The sequence below is a fragment of the Neofelis nebulosa genome, chromosome 12 (assembly GCF_028018385.1).
Source record: "Neofelis nebulosa isolate mNeoNeb1 chromosome 12, mNeoNeb1.pri, whole genome shotgun sequence".
Taxonomy (NCBI): domain Eukaryota; kingdom Metazoa; phylum Chordata; class Mammalia; order Carnivora; family Felidae; genus Neofelis; species Neofelis nebulosa.
Window position 1 is genome coordinate 87,417,832 of NC_080793.1, and position 24,921 is coordinate 87,442,752.

At 40.6% G+C, this 24,921-nt stretch overlaps 1 protein-coding gene across 12 annotated transcripts in view; it reads right to left on the minus strand.

Annotated features, from left to right (window-relative positions):
• RFX3 (regulatory factor X3) overlaps window positions 1-24,921 on the minus strand; it is a 292,672-nt gene that overhangs the window by 155,836 nt on the left and 111,915 nt on the right. For 11 of the 12 annotated variants that reach the window (XM_058695807.1, XM_058695803.1, XM_058695806.1 and 8 more), the window contains one exon: window positions 6,809-6,933. In XM_058695807.1, coding sequence (XP_058551790.1) covers window positions 6,809-6,925 — 117 coding nt within the window. In that variant the 5' untranslated portion in view covers window positions 6,926-6,933. Of the gene's footprint in view, window positions 1-6,808; window positions 6,934-8,915; window positions 9,058-24,921 lie in introns of those variants that run through there. The other variant, XM_058695810.1, reaches the window with a different exon arrangement.

Genomic DNA, 24,921 nt, shown 5'->3' on the forward strand with positions numbered 1-24,921 from the left:
CTCCCGCAAGAAGTTCTTGGGAAACACACTCCCACATTCCTCACTTCCTAGCTCTGTCACCAACCCGTCAGACTCCCCGATTTCCCTTGGGCTCTTCCATGCCTGACTCTACCAGAAACGCTCTCCTCCGGTTTGTTTTTCTTACGCCCTCCAACTTTTCCTTCAGCACGTGGCTCAAAGGTCACATCCATGGTGAAGATACTATTGATCTTTACTCCCAAGAACAATCTCCACGGTTTCCCCCTGAGGCGATCAGTATCCAATTTTGTAACAACAGCTGTCTCCCTCAAAAGTTAGCTTCCTACAGTCAGGTACCGTGTCAAATCACCTCTGAGACACTTCATGTGGATGCCAGTAAATCTCTTTGCTCGGCCATTCCAGTCGTTGCCGAAAGGGCCGATGAACCCAGTGGCCATGGAAGCAGGCATGGAAGTCAAGCATGGGTTCAACAACATGGCTTCTACTCACTACAGATGATGTGGCTGTAACTATTGGATCCTAAGCTGCCACGGAATTAGAGACAGATACAACCAAGACCTCGAGACAAGATCCTGAGATAGAACCAAAGGGGAGAGGTGTTTTGCCTTCATGTGTCATTTCCTCCAGCTGAAAATCATACGCCAATCATTTTTAACATTATTTGAAGCTGATCTGTTGATTCTAACTCATGCTAAGTGTCTTATCTCAGCTGAAGAAATGAGTGAAGAAATGAGGCACGTTTAACACAGTGCCGGGCATAGTCCTCTGAAACTACAATATCCTAAACTGATCATAATGATCGAACTCCAGACGAGAAAGTATGTTTAAAGTCACTTAACAGAGAACCATTGCATATGATTACTGCACTATTTAAATAGTACTCAGCAGAGATGTTCAACTAAAAGGCCTTCATATTCGATTGGCACAATGAAATTTATTTCAATTGTAAATCAGCATGTTCCCTTGAAACACCTTTTTATATTAGATCCTAAAAATAAGCAGTTCTGGCTCTGAAAAATAAAATAAATATGCTCTTCAAGAGATAAAATCACTGTCTTTTGTTTTCCTACAAAAAGACATTCAACTGGAATTCATTTTAAAACGTAGCCCCATCTTTTAGGATGTCTGTCACAGTCTTAATTAGGAGAACACCGTCCCCTTAGGTAACCAAGCCAATGGGAATCAAATCCCAAATAAGAGCAAACCAACGAAAAATGTCTTTGTTTTTCTACTGATTAGATGAGATAAAGGTCTCAAATGAAAAGAATTCTATTTCTGTCCATCAAAGCTAGAATGCACAGAAAGCAACTCTCTCTTGACCCTGAACAGAAAAGAAAAAGACAGAACTGATCGAGGGCACTACCTCAGGCTTAGCTCTCCAAACTGGCAAAGGGGGCCATTCGAGATATTACTGATCAGATTCTGAGCCAATACAATATTCTGTTATAGATTTAATATACTACCGACAACCTTTTGTTCCCCTTAATCACTGTTCATTGCTTCCATCACAAGAACTTTCTCACGGGCATGCTGCTAATCACAGTTTCTCGGGTTGTGACGATACATACTACACGGAGGGAACATGGCAAACACAAGTGAGCATAAAAATGACCCTTTGTTGAAGGTGTGGTCTCATGTGAGGATCTCAGGAGTATTCGTATCAAAATTCCTTTCCTAAAATCTGCTTGCTAAAATTTGAGGCTTCGCTTTAAAGATACCCGTAATAAATAGATCTACCGGGATTCATTTAAAATCTACCCTTCTTGAAGACTGCCCTTCGCCTAGAACCTAACTAACTGGCAATCCTGACTGAAGCTTGTTTCTCGAACAAAATGTCATTTATCCCTTTGACCACAGGGAGGAAATGCTCACTTGCCAGGATGTACCACAACTTATGTGGCAATGCTAAATATGTGACAGATCGATACTCACCAAAAAGAAACAATACGGCTACAAAAGCAACAATACTCCCAGAATACGGCTATTCTATTCATTCTGATAACTCAAATTATAGAGAAGAGTCACTGCCCAGAGAGATGACTTATATAAAAACAGAGATTCTTACCTGAACATGATCTTGAAATGAGTTTTCCTCCATCACATAAAAAAAGGTTTCAATGTCCCAGTTACATACCAAAGACCCGCTAGAAAGAAACAGAGTCCCCGGGCAGGAAACGGTAAAGACACAATCTCTGAATAATACAAGAACTTAAACAATGTTGACAGCTAATGTGACACAAGAGTTTTTTCTCTGAATTCAAACAGAAGCCCCTCGACCCCAGGGCTCCACTGAACCTGGGATGTTATGTTTACAAGAAGCGGTACAGGGGCAACACTCGGATCCACTTTGACAGGAAACATGTGGGCTTTCTTCTAAGAGGAAGACGGGCAGAGACCGTAGGCAGAGTAAGAGCTGTAGTCGGAGGGGCAGTTAACACTGGGAAACATGAAAGGGAGAAAAAGTCCCGGGGCCCGGGTTCAGGGTGGATTAGGAATTCTCTTCTGTGTCAGCGCCATTATGGAATACCTGAAGCCCAAAATGAAAAACAAGGAGTGTATGTTCGGACTTCTGTCTAGGTTCTGCTTTGAAAAGCATCTCAACTGGCTGGCTGTGAGAGAGAACTGAAGAGTGGAGGACATTTTCCTTCTTCCCTCTCCTGGACTTATCATTCAGTTCTAGAGCAATTAGGGTCAAAGACCTCTCAGATTTAGCCATCTATTGGCCAAATGGAAGAATAACCTACAAGAAACTGTAACAAATCACTGAAGGCAGGGGAAGGCAGGGGGGAACAACTCATTTCTAGCCGTGGTCTATACAGTCTAAGAAGTCTTTTTATAGAGATGATAGGATGAGTAATATCAAAAGTTTAGTAACTAATCGAGATAGTGAATTTGAATATTTTTAGAGATTCTATTGAATTGGGCAACAATGTCCTTATTTGGAAGCTTGAGACTCTATGGTGTTTTGTGAAATGATGAAAAATTATAAAAGACAGGAAATTTGACAAAGTATTATATAACAAGACCATGTAGTCATTGCTCAGAATTCTCTATTCCTGAACCAGACTGTCTAAGGAAAGGTGGAAAGTTGATTCTTGAGATCATACAGAATAAATGAGAAACCACAGAAATAATTTTAGAATCAACATTTTACTTGGTACTTATTACACAGTGAGATTAAAACCTTGGTGCTTTGAAGAAACAGAACTATATACATTAGATCTTAAAATTGTCTGGTCTCTCAACTTTCTAAAAAATACAGCATCACATGCCTCAACCTTAAAAAATTTTGAGCTATACACCTTGTCTTCACATCAAAGTGACCAAAGCAAAGACACAATAAAAGTTCAATCAATGTGGAGCAGCCTGGATGGCTCAGTCAGTTGAGCATCCAACTTTTGATTTTGACTCAGGTCATGATCCCAGGGTCATAGGATCAAGCTCTGAGTTGGGCTCTACTCTCAGCATGGAACCTGCTTAAGAGTCTCTCTCCCACTCCCTCTGTCCCTCCCCTGCTCACGCACTCTTTCTCTCAAATAAATAAATGGATAAATAAATAAAGTTGAAACAATAGAAGTAACTACTTTTGACATCAATGCTATAATTTCAATATCCGTCATGGGTCGGTGACAAAGGTGAGAAGCTTTTAAAGGTGTCCCACCACGGTTTGAAAACTCAAGAATGACTTCAGCACATTAACAATACAAAGGTTACACACAAGTTAAGAGCAGCAGGAAATTACTGCAGCAGTGATCTAATCAGTTATAGAAAATATATCCACAGGGACACTTTTAGAATGCACTAGGCAGTGTCAAACGTGACACTTTTCCAGGGGCGCCCGGGTGGCTTGGATGGCTAAGTGTCCGACTTCGGCTCAGGTCACGATCTCGCGGTGCGTGAGTTCGAGCCCCACGTCGGGCTCTGGGCTGACAGCTCAGAGCCTGGAGCCTGCTTCCGATTCTGTGTCTCCGTCTCTTCTCTGTCCCTCCCCTGCTCGCTCTCTCTCTCTCTCTCCTTCTCAAAAATAAACATTAAAAACTCTTTTTAAAAACGTGACACATTTCTAGTTTCAAAAAAAAAAAAAAAAGGAAGAAACAAAAAGAAAAGAACAAAATGACAGAGGAGAAAAAATTCCTTCCAAATAAGCCTGGAAGGACTACATCACAGGTAACTCTGGGCAAATATCACACTAACCCACTATGTGAAATAAAACACTTTGTTGACAAAAAGAAAACAAAGAGTTCTCACCTTCTTCGCTTGGTGTAAGGGGGTGTAAACTATCACCTGCCTGGAATGTCCTAGAGGAAAGAGCTAACTTGAGGCACTGAAAAATATGCCTGCTAAAAATGAGCCATATGGCCTAGCACAATGTTTTCCAAAGTGTGGTCCACATGTACATGACATTATTTTCTACGAGGACACGGACAAGTTAATGTGTGCGTACATATGATCTTCTATTTACGGCTGGTGATACTGATTTTCCATTTCTGGTAGCAATTTTTTTTTTAAGTTTATTTATTTTGAGAGAGAGAGAGAGCAGGTGAGGGGACACAGAGAGAGGGAGAGAGAGAATCCCAAGCAGGCTCTGCAGTGTCAGCGTGGGGGCCCGACACGGGGATCAATCTCACGAGCCCGAAGATCATGACCTGAGCTGAAACCGAGTCGGACGCTTAACCGACTGAGCCACCCAGGAACTCCGCAATGTTTGTTTTGTAAGGTAGGTATTTCATATAAAAAGTGATTCTACTTAAGCACCAATCAGAGGCCCTCCACGAACTGCAAGCAGTGAGGTGGGTGACTGCTTTCCCTAACTTTGGTGAAAGTTCGGAGATTTATTCTTTGGCCTAATCTCTACACTAAGGAAGACCAACCACGGATGATACCATGTGAAAAAAAGAAGGATTAAGTGAATCGGGGCAAGAAATACCCAACTCTCTTCCCCTACTCAGCTTTCAGGAAGCCAAGTTTATGCTCCAGGGAGGAAGCTGGAGAAGTCTTCTTTAAAAATATGACAACCCGAAAAGAAAAAAAAAAAATGACAACCCAAGAGGAAAAACAAAGAACATCAGATGGTCCCCAGTTAAAAAGCCCAGTCAAATGACCCTGTATTGAAGTTAACAAGACCCACTCATGCATTCAAATCAGCTGTTTACCCTCATGCTTTTAAATATGGATAAACACCCAAAGATTAGCAGACATCTGAGAAAAGCCTCAAAAATAAAAGATAAAAAAAAAAAACTCACAAAACAAAAAACAAAGTAGTGTGAAGGAAATGGATTCTAAAAGAAAAACTTCCAACAAGTTTTAAAAAATTAATAATTTCAGAGAAAAAAAAAGATACCATAAATCAGGAAATACAACATGATTTTATAAAAAGGAACATACAGATGGGGTGCCTGGATGGCTCAGTTGGTTGGGCGTCCAACTCGGCTCGGGTCATGATCTCATGGTTCGTGGGTTCAAGCCCCATGTTGGGCTCTGTGCTGACAGCTCAGACCCTGGAGCCTGCTTTCAGATTCTGTGTCTCTGTCTCTCTACCCCTCCACCACTCGACTCTATCTCTTTCAATAATAAATAGACATTTAAAAAAAATAAAAAAGGAACATAGAGGAAAAAAATTTTTTTAACATTTTCTTTTTTTAAATTTCTTTTTTAATGTTTATTTGTTTTTGAGAAAGAAAGAGACAGAGCGCGAGTGGGGGAAGGGCAGAGAGAGGGAGACACAGAATCTGAAGCAGGCTCCAGGCTCTGAGCTATCAGCACAGAGCCTAATGCAGGGCTCAAACTCACAGACCACCAGATCATGACCTGAGCCAAGGTCACACGCTTAAGCGACTGAGCTACCCAGGCGCCCCCGGGAAAATTTTTCAAAAGCTTCTTCTTGGTGACAGCACTCTCCCTGTCCATCACACTTCTACCTCCTGAAAAGAATTCTACCTTAATCTGTCTGTCATTTAGGAAAATACATCCCTTTCCCTACTTGCTTTTTTGGTAATTGTAAGAGCAACATTTGCTAAAGTTTCTCCTTGATACTAAGAAATTACAGGCAAATCTCAAGTCTCAAGAGAATGCTTGATACGATCTTTCTCATTTAATTTCTCACTACTCTTTGGAAGAAATGACAGGCCAAGGTGTTCACCATCCACATGACAGAACTATTATCCGGCAGGAAGAGCATTTACGTCGTCAGTATCTTCCCGAAACAGACCGAGTGTCCTGGGTTTGAATAAGCTCTGTAGTAAACGTGTGATGATGAATTCATTCCCAATTCTTTACGTGGGATGAGTCAGATCTCCAGACCTTTAAGATCATTTAATTTTCATTCAACACTATTTTTTCAGTCGCCGTAATACTCAGACCTTTCCCAAAACATCACAAAGGTGAAATCCTTGCCTGTAAGGTACGCACAACCCCTCCATTAAGTACCACTTACTGGGAGCCAATTATATGAAACTGTGATCGCTGATATTTCGGTAAGAGAGAAATAGGGTGTTGTGATAAAGAATAAGAGAGGGGAGAAGAGAGGGAGGATGGTCAAGTCAGAAAGCAGTGTTTTCTTTAGGAGTTAAGAGACAGACTCTTTCAGAAGAGGGATTTATACAGTTGGGCTCCTTTTCTTTGTATCCCGATAGCCCCACACGGAGAGAATTTGCCACATCCAGGAAAGGCTCAAGAAACATTTGCTGCATTAACCTAAGAACGGAACCAAATCAATCTTAGCACCCACAGGACTAGCAAGTGTAGTCTAAATCCCCTTTGGACACAGCTGCGTTGGGAGAGTCAACACAAGGAGAGGCACAGCATTTCTCTGCAAACAGCAGCTCCTTACCTGTTGTTGTACCGGTACCTGCTGCACCACCTGGGTAGGTACCGCTGCTTGACTAGCCACAGATGTCTGTAAAGTCACTGTCGAACCTGTGTCCGACCCGGTCTCTGATGTCTGCATGATGGTCTCTGAAATACAGTATCAGAAATAAAGTTTTAAGTGTTCTCCCTGCATGATTAGCTACATTACATTTGTTCTAAAATTCCTATACTTAGGGGCGCCTGGATGGCTCAGTTGGATGAGGGTCCGACTTTGGCTCAAGTCGTGATCTCGCGGTCCGTGAGTTCGAGCCCCGCGTCGGGCTCTGTGCTGACCGCTCAGAGCCTGGAGCCTGCTTCAGAATCTGTGTCTCCCTCTCCCTCTGTCCCTCCCCTACTCATGTTCTGTCTGTCTGTCTGTCTGTCTCTCTCTCTCTCTCTCTCTCTCTCAAAAATAAATAAACATGGGGGCGCCTGGGTGGTGCAGTCGGTTAAGCGTCCGACTTCAGCCAGGTCACGATCTCGCGGTCCGTGAGTTCGAGCCCCGCATCAGGCTCTGGGCTGATGGCTCGGAGCCTGGAGCCTGTTTCCGATTCTGTGTCACCCTCTCTCTCTGCCCCCCCCCCCCCCCCCCCGTTCATGTTCTGTCTCTCTCTGTCCCAAAAAAAAAATAAAAAACGTTGAAAAAATAAATAAATAAATAAATAAACAAACAAACAAACAAACAAACATGAGGGAAAAAACCTATACTTAGAGTAACTTTCAACTCTCAGAATATTTCTTACCCCAACATACTGCCATGATATTCCAGGCAGCTTTATAGTCATTCTGTTCACTTTTTAAGTCTACACAGAAAATTACCAGTTCACATTAAAAAAAAAATCCCCATTTACACTTCTTATTTTGAGGCTATAAAAGTTGAACTTCATTGAAATCTACCTTCCTTAGGTTTCATCTGTTAATAAAAGTTTCAATCATATTATAAACTGTAGACCAAAATTATTTTAAGATTCTCAATTTTCAGAACACAAACCCTAGCTGGATGCAAGTATGTCATAAAATTTTATTTTCTAGACACTTTTAGAGGCCATTAGCGTGTCCCCCAAAGGTGTACAATTCAGAATACATTATTCCTAACATCCTTTCCAACTTTCAAACTTACTATGCAGTGATCTAAAAAATTAATAATAATAATGTATATCCAAAACTTAACCAAAGGATCAAGCTCACTAATTTGCTGTGACTGTGGTATACTGTACTAAAATCAACCTTGATTTTACCCAGAGGTAGCCAAACATCAACAACATTTAGTATTTTGAACATGGGGAGGACCACTATTATGTAAATGAGGCTGGTAAGCAAGACACGAAATTTTAGCTTCTCTCATTCACAGTTCAGCATGGCACATTTTTAAAGTTCGTATGTGCCTGATCTAGCTACACAGGTTAAATTTTGCAGTGTGTAATGTAACAGGTATGGTTTCTAAGACCTCCTGGTCTCAACATTCCCTTTTGCTACTTATAGAGTTAATGGAATAAATATTAATCTGTTACCGAGCAGGGACCAGAATTCTAATATTCTTTCCTGGGGGGCTGGGGGAACAATATTTAATTGGTAATTTAAGAAAAATACTGCCCTGTGGTTTAAATCTGTGAACAGCAGGGTGAACATTAATTTTCCCCAAGAAAATTCAAAAAGAGCATCCAGTTCTTTCAAGTAGAAAATTAAGCCCCAGGGGTGCCTGGGTGGCTCAGGTGGTTAAGCGTCCGACTTCGGCTCAGGTCATGATCTCATGGTTCGAGAGTTCGAGCCCTGCATCGGGCTCTGTGCTGACAGCTCAGAACCTGGAGCTGCTTCAGATTCTCTGTCTCCCTCTCTCCCTGCCCCTGCCCTGCCTGCACTCTGTCTCCCTCTCAAAAACAAATAAACATTTTAAAAAATTAAATAGAAAAAAGAAAGAAAATTAAGCCCCTTACCATCTTTTGTCAACGTGTCCCCTCTCTTCCCATGTTTCCCCCAAACCTTTTCTATCATCTCATTCAATTTTAGAAATGGACCTCTGAAGACATCTAATCTACTCTTCTCATTTGATAAAGGAGGAAACTGAAACCCAGAGAGGTTAAGAGACTCACTCAAGGGGACAGGAACAGATGTGAGGCGAGGCCTTTTTGCTTTGAATCCGTGCTTATTTTTCTTTTCTAGACCTTGACATTGGCATCTCTTTAGGTGATTTGCTTACTCTTTTGTTAGTCCAGGCCCTCAAGCGGCACAATAAACCTTACCACTGCAACAGATACAGCAACGACAGCTAACACCGATTACATGTTCAACCTATGCTAAGGACTCTTCCAAATGCTCTACGTGTTAATTTATAAGTAAATTAATCCATGTAACACCCAGGTGTGACTGGTAGGATTATAATCTCCAAATACAGATGAGGGACCTCGGACATACAGAGGGAAGGTGGGTAGGAGCTTAAAAAACAAAGGGAAAGTGATACAGACTGTGGCTACCCCGTCATTTACTTGGGTCGGCTCTTCACGCTCAGCTCCAAGACGTTGAGAATTTGTGGGAAGTCTCCCAATTATCCAAGAGAAAAAAGCTGGAAGTTCAGATTTTTATGTGAAATCTTCCAAATGGTGGCTCATTTAAAAAAAAAATTAGCATTAATCTCCAAGCAAACACACACACCCACACACACATCCACACATCCCTCTGGGCTACCATTAAGACCATGGATATGCCTGAAATTGAGAATGACAGTATTCACCACACAAAGTTCTTGCCTAAGTAAGATGACTGGAGGACCCTTGGTCGTCAAAATTTGGGAAAGGGATACACATGAGGAATCCTATCTGTATCTCTTCCTTTATTCCATCACAGAGGGGGAAAAAAAAATGCCCTCCCAAAAAGGAAAGCAAAAGTCAATGTCCTTTGACTCACTACATGCTTATAGGCCATCAATCCCTTTTGTGCTACAGCAGAAGGGCTGTGAGTGAGGGGGGATGTCTTTCTGCAGAGAATGAGGAAGGAACCAGATGTTGCTTACCGCGTCTTTAGTGAGGTTTCCTTAGCCTCTCTAACTAATGCCAACCTAGGTGGAGGCATCAGTCCGTTTAGTATACAAATGAAGAAATCAGAGTCGCCAATTATGTCCAATCAAAGGTGGCTGTTTCTTAGAGTGTAGTCACTCACCTAAAACTCCCTCCTATTTCTCCCAGTGCTGGCTGGGAATTTTCTCGAGGCTTTCTCGTGTGCCCATACGTTGTAATGCAGACCAGCCTACACACCCATTTTAGGCTATGACCCAACCTTGACATCGACTATTTTAGACCTAACATATGCAACAATAAAAAGAAAGATCTCTTTAAAAATTAAATATATTTTTAAAGCAATTCCTAAGAATTCTCCATAAACCACATGAGAAAGCTTATCAGAAGATAAAGGGCATAGATCTGAAAACTGGCTTCTCAAGACTATATTATATTAGACTCCACAGACAGGCTTTGGTTCAGAGTAACTACAAATTAAAATTCTTAATTGCCAATATTTAAATATCAGAAATCTGTCGTAAAAACCAAATTTCCAGATACAAAAAAATGTGAAGCTTTAGAAAAGGTGAGCGCACAGTGTATGTTTTATAGGCATATTACTTAAATGGAAATACTCCTTCACTTGCCTGGCCTCTATAGGCATTTGAGTTCATGACACTTTTTGGGGTAACCAGAAATTCAGTCTTACCAATCCAGATTGAAAATGGAGAATAATTTTTTGGGTTTGAGACCATCTTAATAACATTTAAACTCATTCACTTCTTTTATACAGAACAGAAATACCCAGGTTTGACCACTTTACCAACAGAAATGCGTGACCAGACGATTGGAACTAATATTTTCCCCATTTAAAGACGAGTCAACGGGAGACTCACAGACGTTAAGTCACTTAACCAAGGTCGAGCAGCTGGAGGTAGGAAAGGAGGGTTTGGACCTCCCACTGAAGTTCACACACGAGACGACTAGACCAAGTGGGGAGTCCTGAATTTCAGAGCAGATATCGCACAGACAGAAGGGAGTAAAAGAAAATAATGCAAACTGGGGAGATTTTCAGAATGAGAAAGAAGGAAAAGGTCCCAACTACTTTATAGGAGGAACCTTTGCAGAACAGACTGGGGAAAAAAGATGGATAGAAAATGATGGCTTTATAACCTCGGGTTAGAAAGTCACGACGAGCTTTCCATCCGGCCTCTGGCTCTACGCATATGCCACGTCAAAACCGGCACATAAAGTCTCATCCCGGACAACAAACAGCTGCCCCAGAACATCATCTGTTTACTCCCGAGTGGCTGATCCCCATCCTGTCTCACCGGCTCTTGGATCAATAAAGGGTCATGCCTACTGATAAGAACTTGGTTTCTCCATCTTTCCTTGAAAGACACAACTTCATTCTCCTTTAATGGTATTGTCTTCCTCGGTTTTGAGGAAGAGGCTTTCTTTGCCAAAGCCTCATGGCTTGAGAGGGTCTCAGTCACATCCGTGGCAGAGACTGGCTCAAAAACTCATGACCATAATTAGGTCTCTTGGCTAACAAGTATCTCCCAGGTGCCACACATTATGCTAACTGCTTGAAATACTTCTCATTTAATCCTCGTAGGACTCCCATAATGGAAGCGTTCTTATTTCCACTTTAAAAATAAGGCAACTGAGGCACAAATGTACTCAATAACTTGCTGAAAGCCACAGAGCTAGTAAGGGGAAGAGCCTGAATTCAACCCTAGGTTTATCGCACTCCAAAGCCTGCGATGTCACTCCGGATAGTACTTCGCAATATCATGATGATAAGGCTTCCAAATGAAAAGCTAGAGACTATTATTGATCTGAACAGTAAAGTCTTTGGGATTCTCAACCCACTGTATTCCATCTACACTTCCAATAACAACGGACAGACATCCCTTCTCTCTCCGACATCGAAATTAGGAAGTATTCTCTCTCTTTCTGCTGAGGCCATAATAAAACCTAACTAGTAAGTATTTTTCCAGAGGCATTTTAACGGATTAATTCTGAAGACCTGACTTAACAGCAGATCAATTAGAATGTTAAAGGATGTTCGAGGAGTATAACCCTCCTGCCAAATTTTGCTAAACAGATCATTTAAACCCACCGACGCATTCAGAGTATTCTGGTAGCTTTCCAACATTTCAGCAAAGCAAGAATCATCACGGAGGGTAGTGTCTGAGCAGGCTTCATTTGGAGGTTTTGTTTTAGACCCAACATAAGGTTTATGTGTACATTGGAGGTGTTCCTATTCATCCAGCAGTGGTTTCCGTGCTCTGTTTATGTTTGGGAGTAATGTGGTTAGTTTAGTTCCTTCACAGCCCCCTTTCAAGTGATATTTGTTTATCAGCCACAAATGCAGTCACATTAATCCATTCTGATAAGCTAAATAAACCCCTGCAGCTGGTCCATGACGCAGCCCATATGTAAATGAGTTGTATATTCTTGCAGGAGAGACATGCGCGATTTCAGTTTCGTCTTCCTTGCCTAATGTGGCAGTCAGGTGTGTCAGGAGCAACCGATGCTTGTTTGACAAAGGACCTTTTTATTCTGGCTAATTAAGCAGTTGGACACACCCGCCTGTTAACGGTTCTGTTTTGCACAGCCAACTCTGGCTGAATCATGCGAATCTACAGCTAAATAGGCCACATTTTGAAAGAAGGCTAATTAACCCCTAGGAGAAGGAAAAGAATATTGCAAAAACCCAGCTGCTGAAAGCGACAAGATTAGCATTTCTTCAACCTGACGGGCAAAACCCAGGCAAAGCAAACGTGTTTGGAACAAACATGCGTTATTTGCAAGTTTCAAGGCGTTCAAACGTTCTTTATGGAACTTCCTGAAGATTATTTAATACACTCAAATTCACAGTTGGATTCCTTTTATCACACACAATATACACGCCAAATTAAATGGTTTAATAGTCTGACCTAATCAATTACTTTTCAAACAGAACTATCTAACTGGGATAGCTTAAAAACAGGTAGTATCCATCTAATTTTTATTGGGGTTTTTCAGCCTGAAATAATTTGCTTTCTAAAGAAGCAAAGTCTGCAAAGTTTGGCTCGACTACACTGACGATATTGTTTTGTGTGTGTGTGTGTGTATGTGTTTTTTTTACACTGAGGAATGTAACAGGTTCCAATTCAGTATAGAAAATAAAGACTTGTAATTTAATTTTCAAGTGCGACAGAGAATTTCCTTCCTTTTTCCTTAGTATGGAAAAACAAAAGATGTTCCTTCTAATTCCTAATTGAACCAAATTAACCAAAGTTAATATTACAATAGTCACTTAATGGGTGTAATAAAAATAAATCACATCTACAATGTGACATTCAACTATAAATTATTTACTGGAAAACCTGGTTCAACATAAGAGCATGGGAATTTACAAAAAAAAAAATTGGCATAATTTGAATTACTGTTTTTAAAATACAGAACAAAAACATTAACGTCGGTATGCCTTTACACAGAAAAACCCCAAATCATAATTGATGTTTTGTGACATGCAATTTTTATTACTAATATTCTGATTAAGCATCAGCATTGTTGAATAAATGTGAGAAAAAACATAAATATTAGTATACATAATGCCCAGAGCAATTAAAATCTCTATTAAAATTAGATGACTGAAAAGAGCTGTGCTATTGGCGGGGGGGGGGGGGGGGGGGGGAGTTGACATTACTACTTTCCTTAACGTAAAATTAAATATGAAATGTATACATTTCTGACTCTTCTGGAGTAGATGGTGAAAACATTACGATTATTTCAATTCTATTAAAAAAAAGCCCTAAGGATATTAAGCAACTTTTAAAAACAACAATATAAAACAGAGCATATTAGAAAGGTTATATACATAGGTAAATAGTCCTAAGTTTAACTTTTTGAAACTGACAAAAACAGACTGAGCTGATTAATTTAGCTACAACTGTAAGAACACTGTGACTTTGCTTTCTTCCCCCACTTTATCCAGTACAAATGCTAGAAACTGATAAAGCTACAGACTGCAGTCAGCCTTTTTAATTTAAAATACACCTCTGAAAGTTTATTCGTTGTAAAACACAGGGCTTTATCAAATCAATATATCAAGTAACTGAAGGGACTTATGATTTTTTATATTACAAAAGCTCTGCCTGTGTATTTAAGTTTAATGTTGTAATCCTCATGACTGTGTACAATTAATCTTTTGCACTAAATTGATCTGTAGAAAATGATGGAATGATAATAGTGTAGACTGTTAGGCAGTCATCTTTCTGTGATAGCTGATGACAGTGATTAATGTTGGCGACGATTAATCAGCACACTGGTAACATATACAGGTTGCCTGGGTAACTTTTTTCACTTTTCAAACAAAGGTTTTCGCTTAACTAATTCTTCCCTTGACTCAGAATAGAGTATGAAAAACTGTTTCTTTAGAGAAGAAAAATCAAATTACTTTAGCAGTTTTTATCTTAAAGGACCAATGACAAAATAAAACTATCTACTAACATACTAGTAAAGCCAAACTAGTAAAATAATGTAAGAGCTATTTCATTGTTATTCGTTTCTAGTCGTCAAGAGAAGCTGTCATCAGGCACAGAGGTAATTTTGGGGAAAAGAGACCCAAGTGCTTGTCCAGTCTATTGCTAGTGCCTTTCCAGCATTTTCTGCCACTCGTGGTCGTGAACAGGCAAATCAGGTCTTACCTACATGACGTACGCAAAAAAATGACAGTGCTCAGACACTGGCTGAAAGAAAAAGGAAAGAAAACCAACCAAACAAAAACATCTAAGCATCCTACACTCTTTCCTACTGGAAAGAGAGCCTGAGAACACCATGATGTAATATACAGAAAGATTCTAACGAAAATACATGAGACAAAGCTATAAATGTTTCTCCCTATCGGTCCATCCAATCCTGAGTGACCAGAACCTAATGGATGGAGCATTTAATGATATTAACTCCCAGAACTGACAGATGATGAGCAATGAGCACTTTATTATAATCTATCATCTTCATTGTTAGAGATACTAATAAGAATAGCTGAGCACTTACTATGTGATGGATGCTTTGGACAGATTCAACCCTAATTTCACCCATAACGTAGACATTCCCATTTTATGGCAGAGGAAAGTAACATTTAGAGATTAACTTGCCCAGGGCCATGAAGCTAGTAAGAGATGAAGTCAGGATTCAAGCCCAGGCTTGTCTGACTCCAACGACAGCACGCTGTCATTGGACCCTAGGTGGCCACAGTGACGGCAGCAGCACTGAGGCTATTTTAGTGAAATCAACTTTAAAAGAGATAAAATAGTCTATGAAGACTTTGGGCACTGAGAAAGAATTCTAAATTTGAAGAGACACAAAAAAAATCCCATAAATGGCAAATAGGTACTATACCTAGTATGTAAGCAATACACTTTTATGAAGCCATCAAACCTGTAATTTTTATACTGGAAAAGCATACCATGGATTAAAAGAGTCATACACTGACCTTGTGTTCACAAAATATTTTATAGATGAAAGAGGTTATAATATACACTCATTTGCATTCCAGAATTTATCCTTAAAAGCAAACAAGGGCCCAGTGAAATGAATGTGTATGTATATATACCATTCTACATAAACAGAAGGATATTCACTCAAATACTGCATATGATAGCCAATAATAAGCCACCAAAATATCCATAATTGGGATACTTATAAATTGTTCTATTCTGTATCCCTATAGTGGAGTACTACATACATCTATAAAAGCCAACATGGAAGATATTCCTATTTTAAGTATAAAAAGCAGGTTGTCAAATAATATGCAGCCCACAATGCACTCTTCTTAACAGATACACAATTGCTTTGGAAAAATGCTTGGGGAAATAGAATAACATTCATGCAGCTTCTAGCTCCTGAAATACGGATCTTATCAAACCAACGACCACATACTTTGTGGGGTCTCAAGCTAACCTTGAACTTGCTGGCCAAAAGCAATATGGGCTCCAGTTTAGCCTGGGGCCATCCCAAAAAATCAGTCTTAGATTCTGTAACCTAAAATAGACCTTATAATCTCAAACATAGTTGCAAAAATAGATTTTGATCTGTTCACTTGTGGGGCAAGAGCTCTGTCTCTCTTCCTACTAAGTGGCTCAGAACTCTAAAGGAGCTATAAAAAAAAAACAAAAAAAAAACAACACACTTCAATGTTTCTGCTGGAATAGCCTATTTAAAAAATATAACTGGAGATTATATCTACAGATCCATTCGTTGCTAGTTCCATGACCTATGTCATTTTCTGTTGAAGGAAAGAAACCTGGTAACATACATTCCCAAATGTCAAACAGGATCCCTTTCTCATGACACTCTCCAGTACCTACTGTCCAATCCAGAATCGAGGCATGAATTTTAATTCTTCTCCCTTGTACACAAACTGATAAGAGCCATGGTGCTTCTTCCAAAGATTTCAAATTGAAAAGAGGATGGGGTGCCTGGGTGGCTCAGTAGGTTAAGCATCTGACTTCGGCTCAGGTCAGGATCTCGTGGCTTGTGAGTTCGAGCCCCATGTCGGGCTCCGTGCTCACAGCTCAGAGCCCGCAGCCTGTTTAGGATCCTGCATCTCCCTCTCTCTTACTTTCCTCTGCCCCTCCCCCCACTCATACCCTGTGTCGCTCTCCCTCAAAAATAAATAAATGGTAAAAAAAAATTAAAAAGAAAAAAAAAAGAAAAGGGGATGTGTAGGTGCATAATCTAGATGTTTAGTCCTACCAGGCCAACAAGTATTCCCCCTTTTTAAACTAGCTTTAGTCTCTTCTGTTCCTTCTTACTACATACCCTAAACTTTATATACGTAACTCTACATACGTCACACGCTCACTAGGATGGCTACATCCACACACGTGTAAGTACCCATTCCGGCTTATGTTTTGGGATTGATAAACAGGAAAAGGCTTGCCAACGAGAGCTTCCCAATGGTCTCACTCTACTAGATGGGATGCAAACAAAGGGAAGGTAAAATGAGGCTAAAAGGCGGTATTATTTAAAGAGCCACCAGAGAAAACAAGCAGGTAGTGTCACCCCTAAACAGGAGGATTTCCTTTGGGTTTGACAGGGAGTGAAGGCAAGAACAGGAATGCTTAATTTTCTTCACACCAGAGAAGGCTCCAGTAACAACTCTTGGATTCTCTTGCCTACACAAGAAAGTCGTCTATTTTTTTCTCTCATTTCTTTTTCTTTTTATAAAAATGGAAAATAGAGCCTTTTGCAGTTCCTAACTATCCTAATGACAGGCTCAGAGAGATCAACACATCTAAAAGGGGAAAATAATACCGTATAATACTACTACTAATAATGGAAATAATATACCCCACTTTAAATGTACAGTATCTTAAGGAACTGAACTCTCATTACTTCCATTTTTTAGCAAATGTCATGAACAGGGGTGTGGGTGGACTCAGGGGGGGAAAAAAATCTATATATTCACACACATATAAATCCTGGAAACACTTGCTGTAAAACATGCTCTCATCAAATGAAATTTTTATATTGATTTTCACTGTAAAACACATGTGTAAACACTTGGAATAAAGGCTTGGACAAAGGATGACAAGTAAACCAGTTGAAGATTCCAGCCAACTCTGTACGTTCACAAACTTAACAGAAAAAAATTGTTTATCTCTAAAAATCAGTAATTATTGAAATAAGTCAATCACACTGATTTAAAGACCCTGCCCCCCTGGAGCTTCTTTTACAGGAACTGGTGATGTGCTCCGTGTATGGCTGTCCCTCCAACTCAGTCTAAAGCATTTTCTTGGCTCCAAAAACAATAATTTCTTCTACAGTGGGTTATCTTAGGTTATCTCACAAATCTAGGGTTAACACCCCTAAGTGGTGTTATTAATCTGTTTAAAATCAACTATGCATTCTTTATGTTTAAAAGCAACTGTCATTATGTAATGTTTTATGCAAGTGTGAAATTTCACATAAGGAGTTATTTTCTGTCCTCCCTCCTCCTCTTACACTTTGATGGTGTTCCCCGGGGGCTAAAAAAAAAGGGTAAGGGAGGGGCACCTGGGTGGCTCAGTTGGTTGAGCATCTGACTCTTGATTTCAGCTCAAGTCATGATCTCAGGGCTCATGGGAATGTGGGATGGAGCCCCACGTCAGGCTCTGCACTGACAGCGTGGAACCTGCTTGGGATTCTGTCTCTCCCTCTCTCTCGGCCCCTCCCCTGCTCACACTCCCACAGGGGCTCTCTCCCTCTCTTTCAAAAAAAAAAAAAAAAAAAAAAGGAAGGGAATCCTTCTTTGTTCCTGAAAATACATTAATAGTAACTGTCCTATCCCAATCACTTCCTTTCTCACCATGTTTCCCTCTCACCTCCCCAACCTAATCAGTCCAAAGATTCTGCTTCCTCATATCTCTTAAAATTCTATTCACATACCTTCCTGTCTCCGGAGCTCAGGTCACTCCCAGCAAGAGGTTGCCAGTGCCGTCGGGATAAACTGCAAACCCCCTAACAGGGCTTCTAAGGCTCGCGAGCACACACCTCTCGCCTACCATCTTCCAAAGACTACGTACAATCCAAACGTGTTCTGCTTGTGGACTACTCTCAGTGCCCAAAACCTAGAGCCTCTGAATGAGGAGATCCCTCCAATTCAAAGCATGCTTCCTTCCTACGTTCTCTCATCTTCGCTCCAGCTTTCAGATCTCAGGATAAACTCCACTTCCCCCAGACAGCCTTCCAAACCACCACCACTCTCCTCCCTTCTTCTTGGCAAATCTGGGACTGGGGTTCCCCTGGGTGCTCCTACAGCACCTTATTTCTACTCCGTGCACAGCAAGTATCATACTGTAGGGTAACTATCTCTCCAACCAGATTATGAACACCAGGGACACCTAGACTATGCCTCTTTCTCACCTGCAAATATGCAAGAGTGCCCTAACACACAGATCTTCAATTTGTTGAATGAAGAGGTGAATAAAAAAGGGATGTGTTAAAGACCCTACTGACACCCTAGAGTAGGTAGTATCAGAGGCAAATTCTGTAATAAATACAATTTTCTATTAGCACCGTTTTCAATCAAGTTATTCATTAAGAATGTCTTCTCTTAATTTTCCAATATGACTTTGCTTTCAATTCTCATTATAGCAGAATTTTACAACAACTCCCATCCTCCAAGATGTGTAAGCCTCAACTGATTTTGTGTATAATTTAAAAAGAAAGAAAGAAAGAAAAAAGATAGGGATTAAATAAACTCAAATGAGCAAATTAAGTCTTCAGTTATAGCTCTGAACCTCCTGACACATCATTTAGTTTGTTTTAATAAGTACGCCTGATTCACTGAATTGTGGATTCAAACCCAATGCTCTAATCACGTCATCTTCGAAAAGGTGGCCTGGTATGCTTCCTTTGTTTTTATAAGACAGAAGCACTCAGAGATCTTTAATTTTCATAGCTGAAAGGCTAAGAATAAGTAATTAGCCTTAACAGTAATTGTTCTAACTTCATCATTAATTAAGCACTTGAAATTTATTTGAGCTTGGCAACATTCAACTGACATTCTTCTATGGTCTCTTAACAATCATTGAAACTTTTCACAGAACAAGGTATTTCAAGATGCCTCTAGTTACAAACTAGTTAAAAAATTTTTTTAAATTTTTTAAATGTTTATTTTTGACAGAGAGAGAGAGAGAGAGAGAGAGAGAGACAGAGCATGAGCGGGGGAGGGGCAGAGAGAGAGGGAGACAGAATCCAAAGCAAGCTCCAGGCTCTAGGCTCAAAGCTGTCAGCACAGAGCCCGACGCGGGGCTCGAACTCACGGACCGAGAGATCGTGCCCTCAGCCGAAGTCGTACGCTCAACCGACTGAACCACCCAGGCGCCCCCTAACACATTTTTTTTTAAGTTTATGTATTTTGAGAGAGAGAGAGAGAGAACACGTGTGAGTGGGGGAGGGGCAGACAGAGGGAGAGAGAGAATCCCAAGAGGCTTGAACCCATGAACCGTGAGATCATGACATGAGCCAAAATCAAGACATGGACGCTTGACCAAATGAGCCACCCAGGCACCCCTAGTTAACACATGCATTACTTCATCTGTCCAGAAATCCCATGAGGTAGGTACTACTATTTTCTCATTTTTATTTTTTTTAATTTTTTTTAACGTTTATTTATTTTTGAGACAGAGAGAGACACAGCATGAACAGGAGAGGGGCAGAGAGAGAGGGAGACACAGAATTGGAAGCAGGCTCCAGGCTCTGAGCCATCAGCCCAGAGCCCGACGCGGGGCTTGAACTCACGGACCGCAAGATCGTGACCTGAGTCGAAGTTGGACGCATAACCGACTGAGCCACCCAGGCGCCCCTATTTTCTCATTTTTATTGATGAGCAAACTTCGGCTCAAAGCTGAAATGACTCTATGAGCCCCCAGGTCACACAGCTACAAATGGCCAGAGTGAGGGCTTGAATGTATTATACCATCTACTAGGTTCCAGGAGAAAAATGTGGAATTTCTTCTTCTGTTTTCTTCTTTTGTTTTGTTTTTTGAACCCAGCCATATGCCGTAACAGGCTTATAACGCGACACCTTAAATGTTCTACAGATCAGCGATTATGTCGTCCTGTCTGAAGTAGCAGTCTCTTCCACATTTTAAAACTTCTACATTACAGGAATTGGACACGCTGTCATTTTTTTCACCTAGTTACTAATTTTCCAGGATAGGTTAGCCTCTGAAATAATCTTAATTTCACTTCCTGCAACGCAGAGTAAACGACACGATGGTGGTCTGTTTTATTCTGTACAAATGGCCAGAACTAATAAAAATACTGAATCACGTGGGTTCTAACACTTGCTCTGCTGAGGTGGCAATACACATAGGCTTTTTGGAATCTGAATCACGGGTCAGAAAGTGTTAACAAAAAAAATAAAGGACACGATCTTTCCTTTCTAAAATCTTGTAGTGGAGTTCTTTGGGATCTGCCATCAATGCCACCTCGAAAGGAACAGTTAGGACTGGGTGCAGCTTCTCAGATGCCAAAAGAAGGGACAGTCTTGATTAGTTAATTCACCAAAAAATTGATTTTTGGTGAAACCAAGGGGTCTTTGGCACAAGTGCCAGGAACTGTTGCTCCCTGACCTTTACACAGAGACACAAATTGCCTTCAGTAACTTCAAGAAAAATATACCCAACTCTACGACCTAATGGCATCGCACTGCAATTAGGCGCAACATCTGGGAAGCAGACAGAACTCTAAGGAACGTTACTGGCCCAAGGCAGCGCTCAGGGAAACCAAGCACCTAAGCAATGAAGCCTAGGAAAGGCTTCCAGTGCAACCGCCGTCTCTATTCCTGTCTGAACACGGGACCACCTGTCCTTGACACGTGTCAAATCATTCGACCTATTTCATTGCTTCAAGTAGTCACATAGGACATGTTTTGCCACAGTGATCAGAAGAGCAGAGAAAAGGGGCGCCTGGGTGGCTCAGTCGGTTGAGCGTCCGACCTGGGTTCAAGTCATGATCTCGCGGTCGGTGAGTTCGAGCCCCGCGTCGGGCTCTGTGCCCTTTTTTTCCCCTGTTTTTTGTTTTCCTTTTTTCTGTTTATAATTTTTTAATGTCTGTTTATTTTGAGACAGAGAGAGAGAGAGGGAAGGGGAGGGGCAGAGAGAGGAGGGGGGGAGAGAGAGAATCCCAAGCAGGCTCCACGCTGTCAGCACAGAGCCCAACTAGGGGCTCGATCCCACAAACTGTGAGATCATGACCTGAGCCGAAATCTGGAGTTGGACACTCAACCCCAAGCCACCCAGACATCCCCCAAATACTCTGCTTCGAAAGACAGTAGTAGTCTTTCATGACAGCTTCACTGTCCCCTAACCCTGGCAGACACGAGGATCACAGGACGGTGGAGTAGGTCTGTTTTGCCAAAAACCAACTTGCTAGGAATTTGCCAAATTGACCAATTCACTTAAGACTTGTATCTTTTAACCAGTGAAACTGTTGACATAATTTGTATGGTTTTAAAAAGGCCTTTGGAAGATTTCTTTGGTGCTCCTGTTGATGAAGTCAAGGTTTGAATTTGTCGGGAATTCTGCTGCAAGCCAGTGCCACAGCCTACTTTTACCTATATTCTGGAATTTTGCCACTTTCTGAGCCCGTAACTTTTGAGAATAAGAGCCATTTATTTTAAATCAAAGGGTTGAGCGTGTCTTGAATACCAGGGAGTTGACAAAAGATGATAGGGATGGTTTATTTTCTGCAACACGTTTTTCACCCATTAAGTGCATTTCTGTACTTCTCTTCATTCACAAATTTGCTAACCAGTTTAAGCAGATAAATATGTTGCTTCTGTTTTAAGCAACTGAAAGGCATTCAGGATATGAAATATCACTGATAAATTTGGCACTCAGCTGAATTGGACTGATAAATATTTCTGTTGCCAAGTGTCTGCAGTGAAATTGCTATAGAAAAATTAAAAACAAATTAAAACTAATTAATGCTTCCCACCAAAAATTTCAAAAGCTTTTGCAACTATTCTATGCAGTGTGATGTGTGATAAACTTTATATGTAGTTAACACAAACATATTTCGGGCAGTTGATAATTTGGAAAATTGCATCTTAGGCAAATTGATAAATTAGAGTACTTGGTAAGGATAACAAAACTGCCATTCAGTCTGCGTTTTAGAAAACTGCCGTTAGGAGAATTATTCCTTCAGTCAATTGATCACTCAGTACATTCTGGGTGGAGAGGTAAGGTGTGACAGGTTTTCAGATAACTGGCTTACCTCCCAGCATCACAGCAATTTAAACTTAAAGAATATCCAGAGATCATCCAGTTCGGGATCCTTTTCACAGGGAACCCGAGACCAATAAACCAAACGGGCCTGTGAGTATCAGAGCTGGCGTTAGAACTCAGAACTCCCGATTCCCAGTCAACAGCTCTTTCTAACAGACTACGGTTTATAAGAGAAGAAAAAAGGAAGGCACTCAAAAAGAAGTAGCAAGGCCTGCCAGAATCTCAAAGTGCTTATTATACAATGAGAGAAATGCTCATAACACGGAGAATGAAATCCTAGAATAAGAGGGTCTCTTAGACGTTTCCAAGTTTCTTTCTCACATAAATGAATAAGGCACTGTTTGGGGGTGTTTAACAAGATTTCCAGTAAGTCAAACTTTGTGTGCGTGTGGAGATATCAACTGAAATGGTTCCCCGGATTTTATATTCTGCAGAAACTCTGGGTCATCTTGTAAAATTGGGATTTTTTTTTTCGGCTACGTGGAGCATCTTAGGGATAGAGGTTCAGTATTCTATTACTACTTGGAGCGTCTGAGTGTTTCTGGCTCCCAGTTTTCTTATTACCTCATCTCTGCATGTAACGTACAATACACAAACTCACTGTGTTTACACTGAGATAAAGATGCCAGAAAGACTCATTTCTAGTTTGCCGGGAAGAAGGGGTAAAAGCAAGATCCAACACCATGGTAATTGCCACTAAAATAAACAGGGAGCAAACTCTGAGTTTTCACTTGCAGCAAATAAGTGTAATTTCTGGGTGTGAGACAGAAACCTTTTAAATGCAATGGTTTGTGTAACAGCTTTTATAAGGTGCACTTTTCACCATCAAACAGCATAAAATGCTCATGAGGGTAATCAGTGTTAGATGGCAGGTTTACAAGCTTTCCGCGACGTGCACCCTTTATCCATGTTAAAATGTTTCGCAATTACCTCGTTCCGTATTCTGTTCACGCTTTCTTTTAAAAAGATTTTAAAGCAGTTTTGTACAAATGCAACTCCAAAACCAACCATATTGCTTGACTTCTTTACTCACTTGATGCATACTGTTGGTTTTTATTAACTCACAAGTTGTCCACAGCTGGTTTACATAGAAGTGGTACTTCTGTAATATCAGAGGATATTAAAGCAAGGTAGGAGCTAACGACCTCCTGATATAACCTACTCAAAAATGACGCCTTCATGTAACCGTTCCTATGTAGGTCATATAAATGATTTTCCTGTTGTACCAAAATAGTAAGCTAACAGTTACGTATTGTATTCAAAACCATATACAAATATGTAATCAACATCTCATGGCTCATTTTTCACACAAACCAGATTTATAAGGATGGTGTTTTCTGAATGCAACTGAAAGGCTATTTACGCGCGAAAACTCCGTTCCTTTTCCTTACAAGGTTCCTTGACCTTGAATGATAGATCCTTTTCAATTAACAGTACAATGTTTTAAAAATGTAGGCTAAAAAAAAAAAAAAATCATTCTTCCTCACTCTCTCTTTCCCTCTCTCCCTGTCCCTTTCTCTGTCTTCTCTCCCTCTCTCCCCTACCTCCCATTTTCCCCACTCTGTTCCACCTTCCTAGAAGTGAGAATCTAGTGAGGCCCACATTTAAATAGGAGCCACACAACAGCCTCTCCAAACTGCACTCAGTATCTAAGCTGAGTCAGCAATATAGCTTCATGATACCAATCATTTTTTTTCTTTGAGATTATTTTTGGGCAACTTAACAACTAATTTTGACATTAACCGTAGGCTTGACCTTAGTTACCGTGCTTCAACACAGATACCAACAGTAACAACTACACTACTCTTCACTTCTTATAGATAAGCCACATGGCCGAAGTATTTGGTATATCAAAACAAAGCTTCTTTTGAAATCGGATCACCAGGGCTGAATGTTCCTGGCTCGTACTTGTCCGATGACAGAACCACGTCATCATGAGACCACTAAAGGTTAACCCTAGTCATGATGCATTACTTTCCTTTATGTGGCTGTGTTCAGAGCAACTTAGGTTCAGAGACTCTAAGTTAGGACACACCCTTCAAGGTAAGGACCTTGAGCCATTGACTGGGCCATGATCTATCTGCTTGAAACACTATAATAAAGCACTTACCACACCACCTGACCAGGGATATTATGCACTGCAGAGTCGTGCTCTTAGCACGACCCCAAGGTAACTCTACTTATTTTGACGAACATAAATAGTAATGAGCAAGAGAAAGGCGAAAGAAGCGAACAGCTTAATAAGGACAGATTTATTAATTCATTTTGTCATCTTTCTTTTTTGAGCTTTCTCTAAATCAAAACACCATTTTCCAGAGATAAATATATGGAGT